We start from the raw sequence: 7500 nt of genomic DNA, 5'->3' as shown, positions 1-7500 counted from the left end.
GCATAGATAAACATACATATGTATGTATATATGTAATATGTGTTTAAAAATTTTTAATAGTTCGTTTTTTCTTCTTTGTTCTTTCTATTCTTTTTTTTTTTTTTTACTTTCTCTCATTTTCAAATCTCGACTGAAATTCATTCAACGACCATTAGATCCGTTAATACATTTTTTTTTTCTTTTTTTTTTTTTTTTTATTTTTTACCAATACGTACGTATACATACAAACATATCAATATATATATATATATAAAATAAATACATATGTATTTATTTTACATACATATGTTATCATTGCCTAAAAATCTAAATAGTGTTTCATTTTTAAGAAAAATTTCAACAAAGTGGGACTGAAATTTGATGTCTGTTCAGACACAAAAACATTAGTAATAATGATAATAACAATAATTTTTTTTTTTATATATATATATATACACACACACATATATTGATATGCATATATATGTATTTATATATATATATATGTGTGTGTGTGTGTATGTGTGGAGAGTATACGTGCATACGCATGCATATGCGTATGGATGCATGTATATTCGCGACGACTTTGACAATTTTGAAAATGTGACTTTATGTATATAAGCCTTTCTATCTCTGACAATTAAAAAAAAAAAAAAAAAAAAAAAAAAAAAAGAAAAAAAAAGTAAAATAAATAAAAATAAAAACAAACAAGCAAATAATTGAATAAGTTAATAAAAATAAACAAAAATTGATTGAAAAGAGAAAGAGTGTATATGTGTAATGTGCTCATGCTCGCGCCAGCGCGTTTATGTGTGTACATGATAAGGAGAGAGATTAAGAGAGTGTATGTGTTTGTTTGTTTGTGCGAGACAAAATGTTCGACGTCATCATTACAAAACGGCGATCACTATGGAAAAAAAAAAAAAAAAACAGAAAATAAAAATGAAAATAAAAATAAAAAAAAAAAGAGAGAGAGAGAGAGAGAAAGAAAGAAAAAACAAACAAACAATTTGTAAATATTTCACGTTAATAACTCTATCCGAATATACTGTGTTGAGTGTATTTTACACGACTTTATTGTTTTTACCTTATTATTAATAATAATAACAACTATTAATTATTAATAATAATAATAATAATAATAATAATAATAATAATAATAATAATAATAATAATAATAACAGATATTAATTAGATTATATCGATTGAAGAGAGAAAAAAAAAGAAAATAAATAAATAAATAAATAAATAAATAAATAAATAAATAAAGCGAAGTAAGAATGCGTTGATTGGAATACAGAGGTGAAAACAAAGTGAGAGAGGATAAAAAAAGCGACCAAAAAAGAAAAATATTTACGATTATTTACGTAAGAATTTCTTTTCTTGTATTTTACCTTCTTTTTCTTTTTTTTTTTTTTTGTGAGACATCAGTAATATTAAAAAAAAAAAAAAAAAAAAAAAAAAAAAAAAAAAAAAATATTACGAAATAATTATGATCTTATTTTAATAAACAACACGATTATTGTATACGTCTATATGATTATACATTTAAGTTGAAGGCCATTGGCTGTTGTTTTTATTATAAATATGATTTTTTTGGATTGTGCGATTGTATTCTGTTCTCCTTTTATAAATGTTAACAAATCACAAATATTAATTTTTATTATATATATATATAAATGAATAAATAAATAAATAAATAAATATATATATATAAAAGAAAAAAGAAAAAATAAATAAATAATAAAAAATGAGAGTATGAAAATAAATAAAACAATTATTATCTTTCATGAGACACACACGACAAACAATTTGTTCATATTTTATTTTTTATCATGTAAATATGTAGAAGAAGAAGAATATATGTATATATATATATATATATATATATATACACATATATATATATATCAGCAATTAAAATTGTTATAAATATTACACACACACACACACACACATATATATATATATATTTATATATATATATATACACGCACACTTTTATATACATATATAGATTGGCGTACGTATGTGCCTATACATACTTAACTAGTACTTACTATATATGTGTATGTATATATATATATATATATATACACATACAATTTAATACATAAAATTATATATACATATAATTTTTAATAATGGAATAAAAGAATACTAAACAGAACGGGACGAAATGAAAAAAAAAAAAATAAAAAAAAAATGAAAGAATTTTAGGGTAAAAAATTAAATCTTGTACATGTATTGTCATACTTTTATTGTACATATTTATATACATATATGATACCTAAATGAAAAAGATACAACTCGTACCTCGTTTAATTTTGTCTAAAATACTCTCTTTTTGTCTAAATGCTCTCTTTTCAGAGTGTTTTATCTTTTTCTATTGAAATTATGAAACAATACAGAGATAGAGAAAAGAGAAAAAAAAAATATATATATGTATATATATTATTATTATTATTATTAAGTTCATCAACTATGTAATCAATTTGTAATTAATGTAAATAATTGATAGGAAAATTTATTAACAATTTAATATTTACTTTTAATAACACGATAATTTCAAACACATATATATATATATATATCTTTTAAATTTTTACATATATTATATTTTCGTTTTTGTTATATGTGTGTGTGTGTGTGTGTATAATTTTATACATAATATTGATCGCGTACGTGAAAAAGTTTATCTGGTTTTTTTTTTTTTTTCGTAAAAGACTTTTTCATAAAATTTTGAATAAATAAGTGACCTCTTTGCTTATTAATGGAAATATTTAAAAGTTCTCACTTTCTCTGTCTTACACCCTCTTTCTCTCTCTCTCTCTCTCTCTTTGATTTCTCAAGAATATATTTAAAGTAACAATAATAATAATAATAATAATAATAATAATAATAATAATAATAATAATAGTAATAATAATAATAATAATAATAATAATAATAATAATCGTTATTATTATTAAATAACAATTTGGTGAGTTGTCGATGCTTTCTTTCTTTTTATTAATCAATCAATCAATCAATCAATCAATCAATGAATCAATCAATTAATTATTATTTTCGTCTTCTTCTTTTTTTTCTTTTTTCTCTCATTTTCATTCCTTTTATTTATTTATTTTATTTATTCATTTTTTTCTTTTTTTTCCATTATTTGTTTGGACGAAATCGTTACGAACAATGATTCAATCGACGTTCATGACAATTATGATGATTATGATGATCTAACATTGCCTCTTAACAAGCCGAACGATGAACTTTTTGAGGGAATAGATTTTTTTCATTTTTCAATGCCAATCTCCCATATACGCCATATTTTTTAACGTCCTTGTCCCTAAGCGTACCGTTCTGTTTCATGGCCATATAAATCTGTTCTAATATGCCATAACTTCGTAAAAGAAAATCACGTTGGGCCAATGCAGTTATCCTTTCTCTTTCCTCGGATTCTGATATTATCTCTGGTTCAAATGAGGACAATACTTTGTTCGAATTTTTTGGCAATGGCCTTTGCTATTTTATAGATTTAAAATGATCGATAATAATAATAATAATAATAATAATAATAATAAAACGAAAATATATATGTATTAGGTTGGAAACTATGAAACGGGCAATTTTGTTTAGTTTTTTTTGTTTTCATTCAACGCCAGTTTCATAGATTCCAATATAATATATAAGTATCAGGGTTGGAAACTATGAAACGGGCATTTTTGTTTAGTTATTTTTATTTTCATTCAACGCCCGTTTCATAGTTTCCAATCTAATAAATATCATTATTAGTCCCTTACCGGTATGATATTTTTGAAATATGTGAAAGATTTATGTTCCAAACGTTTATTGTTATTATTTTTTTGTCGGACATTCGGACTTTCTGGGATTGGTTTTTGTTCGTACGATTTGCCATTGGTCCTTTTATTCTCCTGTTCTTTTATTTTAATCTAAAAGAGAGAACAAAAAAAAAATATATATATATATATTTAGAACTACGATCGCTTGAATATATTTCATTGATCATGACGATCTGACAATGACGACAACGACGACAACGATAAGGAAAAAAAAGAAAAAAAAAAAAAAAAAACAGAAAAAAAAAGAAAAATGAAAAATTAATTTCAATCGACATTTAATTATTCGTTATTATTACGTATTATTTGTATTTTACAACAAATAAACGATAATCACGTTTGTTTGAGAAAATAAATTTTGTGGTAAGTTAAATGAAAAATTTTTCTTCTAAAGAATTTAATTTATAATAAACAATTCTTTTATAGAAAGCTTTATTTAACGAACAATTTTATTTTACAAAGAGTTTAATTTAATGGACAATTCTTTTATTAAAATATTTAATTTGATGAAAATTAAATTTGAAATTTAATTTGACTTTTTTTTTTATACGAAATAATTGATTTAATAAATAATGTTTCTTGAAGAATTTAATGCTATAAAAATTTCTATGAAAAATTTAATTTAGTGAACTATTTTTTATAAAAAATTTAATTTAATAAAAACTTTTCATAAAAAGTTTAATTTAATGAACAATTTTTGTGAAAAATATTTCAATCAAAACAAAGTTTTTATGAAAAATTTGATCCAATAAAAATTTTTATAAAAAAATTTAATTCAATAAAAATTTTTACAAAAAAATTTAATTCAGTATAACGATTTTTTATAAAAAGTTTAATAATAAAAACTATTTTTATAAAAAATTTAATTCAATAAAAAGTTTTATAAAGAATTTAATTTAATAAATAACTTTTTAGAAAAACTAAAAAATACGATTTGATAAACAATTTTTTATAAAAAAAATTAAATTCAATCAACAATTTTTCATAAAAAAAATTAAATTTGATGAACAATTTCGTATAAAAAAAATTAAACTCAATCAACAATTTTTTATAAAAAAAAATTAAATTCGATCATCAATTTTTTATAAAAAAAATTAAGTTTGATGAACAATTTTTTATAAAAAAAATTAAATTCAATCAACAATTTTTTATAAACGAATAAAATTCAATCAACAATTTTTTATAAAAAAATTAAATTCAATCAACAATTTTTTATAAAAAAAAATTAAATTCGATCATCAATTTTTTATAAGAAAAATTAAATTTGATGAACAATTTTTTAAATATATATATAAAAAAAAAAAAAACAACTAAATGAATATAAAAGAATGAAAATGAATTTTTTTTTTGTTTCCCCCATTTGTAATACTAACTTCGTTCTCCTCTTTATGAACTTTAGACGCTTCCTCGCGTGCACGTGAAGCCGCGGTCTCTTGGAACACTGTCGTGCCATTTTGTTTAAAAAATTGTTGATATTTATCGTCGCCAATGGACGGATATATTCGACGAAAATTACCGACATGATCATCCTCCCATTTAAATTGTCTCTCTATATAATCCTGTTCGTTTTTTTCTGACTTCAATAAACCGATCATCGTATTATCGTTGTTCGAACTGAAACAGAAGACAAAAAAAAATGAAAAGAAAAAAAGGAGAAAAAAAAAGAAGAAGAAGAAAAAGAAATTATCGTAGAGCTTAATATTAATATAACGAACTATGAACTATGACCTTATGTCGCTGATAATCACACACCGATCGATCGATGCGACATTAAAAACAATATAATTAATTATGCAAATAATTAAGGATGATTGAAGAAAAGAAAAAACAAAGGAACAAATAAATTATGGTTTAAGAATTCTCTTATTTTTCTTTCTTTTCTTTTCTTTTCTTTTTTTTTTTTTTTTTCTTTTTTCCTTTTCTTCTCTCGATCTTTTTCTCATTCTCACCTAAAATCTTTCAAGATCACACCTTGAAGTAATCTATCCCTAACGCGTCTTCTATCCTCCTCTATGATCTTCTTTTTGTCGCAATGTTGAAGATTCAACATTTCGAAGGTATCGTTCAAAAGTGACTCCTTAACGTCCTTGTCGATTTGTGCGTCCGTATGAAAACTCGGCGAATGATTGACCTGTTTATAAAAAAAGAAAAAAAAAAAAAAAAAAGAAAGAGAAAAATAAAACATTGCAATAATATAAATAATTAATCAATTGATTTAAATTAATTAATTCACATTGTTATTTACTAACTTCCAATAGATATGGTCTTAATTTCCAATCGAGTAAAATGTCGAATCCTAAGAGTTCGAAGCAGGCGTTTGTTCTATCGTGTGTTGAAAAACACGTACGATAACTATGTTTTAAAACAGGTTGAGCTGCTAATATAGTTTTAATAATAATCTCATCGATTTTATTCCATAATTCGTCAACGTTGATATTATTAACTCTTAACCATTTCAACAAAGTCGATATCTTTCTAAATAATTGATCGAATAAAAATTTATATTATATATCGTAAATATCGTAATAATTATAAATAAATAAATTGAAATTATATATATATATATATATATATATATATATATATAAATTCAATTTGTAAAATAATAAAATCATTTGTTTCATTATTTTATTATTCTTACGATTATTTATTTATTTTTTTTTATTTAATCTTAAATGATTATTTTATTAATCTTACGATATGATTATTGACCTTTTGCTACCTATCTCTTCGTCAACAATGTACATACGGCTGTGTTTGTTAACAGCATAATTAGTTAAGTGCATAAAAACGTTTGATGTATTATGACCTGTTGGTTCCTTGTATCTACTCGTAGCAAATCTAACGAAGAAAAATCTTCAGGTTTTATATTTATATATTTTAATATATTTTAATATTTTAAATATATAAATATATATATATAATTTAATATATATATATAATCGATCCATTCTGTACATACATTTTTATATATTATATATATAATATATTTTTTTATTATATATCTATATTATATATATTATATTTGTTATTATTATATATATATATATTTGATTGATATATAATTACCTTGCTAGACCATCATTGTAAACATATATTCGAAGAGGATCGCATGATGTTATCAATGTATAGATACGTAAATCGAATTTATATCCGTCTATCAAATATGGCTGTAATATAATAGATCATTTTCCTTTTTTTTCTTTTTTTGTTTTTCCTTTTTTTTTCTATTTTTTCTTTATTTTCTTTTTTTGCCCCTTTTTCTTTTTTTTTCATTTTTTTTTTTTTGGGGCACCTTTACTTCTTACTCGATATGAAATATAATAATTTTTCGTTTTTTTTCTTTTCCCTTTTTTTTTTTTTTTCATTTCATTTTAATCGAAATATTATTTCAATTGAATTGTATTAATTTAATATCATGTTTATTTGATTTAAATATTTTCCATTTATGTTTATTACTTAAAATGTCTTCATTTTAATTATTATATATATATATATATATGTTAGTCAATTACCTTGGAAATGTAGACTTGGCAGATCATGCGTTCGCTTGGTTTAATGTCCTTCAAATTTTTGGTCAAATAAATTCCACGTCCTTGACAACCAGTATCCGGTTTGATTATATATGTCTTTGCCCGACGTATTTTCGAATAGGCAATGGCATCGCCAT

At 22.1% G+C, this 7500-nt stretch overlaps 1 protein-coding gene across 5 annotated transcripts in view; it reads right to left on the bottom strand.

Annotated features, from left to right (window-relative positions):
- Nucleotides 1-3019: 3019 nt before the first annotated feature.
- Nucleotides 3020-7500, bottom strand: part of LOC124956055 (tubulin polyglutamylase TTLL13) — an 18380-nt gene continuing 13899 nt past the window's right edge. For all 5 annotated transcript variants that reach the window (XM_047511423.1, XM_047511425.1, XM_047511424.1 and 2 more), the window contains 8 exons: nucleotides 7346-7500; nucleotides 6900-7000; nucleotides 6543-6671; nucleotides 6080-6305; nucleotides 5780-5961; nucleotides 5204-5444; nucleotides 3774-3923; nucleotides 3020-3495 (listed from right to left, as the gene is read on the bottom strand). The exon at nucleotides 7346-7500 is cut by the window's right edge and continues 2 nt beyond it. In XM_047511423.1, coding sequence (XP_047367379.1) covers nucleotides 3223-3495; nucleotides 3774-3923; nucleotides 5204-5444; nucleotides 5780-5961; nucleotides 6080-6305; nucleotides 6543-6671; nucleotides 6900-7000; nucleotides 7346-7500 — 1457 coding nt within the window. In that variant the 3' untranslated portion in view covers nucleotides 3020-3222. The remainder of the gene's footprint in view (nucleotides 3496-3773; nucleotides 3924-5203; nucleotides 5445-5779; nucleotides 5962-6079; nucleotides 6306-6542; nucleotides 6672-6899; nucleotides 7001-7345) is intronic.

The sequence above is a fragment of the Vespa velutina genome, chromosome 20, assembly GCF_912470025.1.
Source record: "Vespa velutina chromosome 20, iVesVel2.1, whole genome shotgun sequence".
In the NCBI taxonomy this organism is placed as follows: domain Eukaryota; kingdom Metazoa; phylum Arthropoda; class Insecta; order Hymenoptera; family Vespidae; genus Vespa; species Vespa velutina.
The sequence above is the reverse complement of the archived record's forward strand: the minus strand, read 5'-3'. Positions and strand labels throughout refer to the sequence as shown.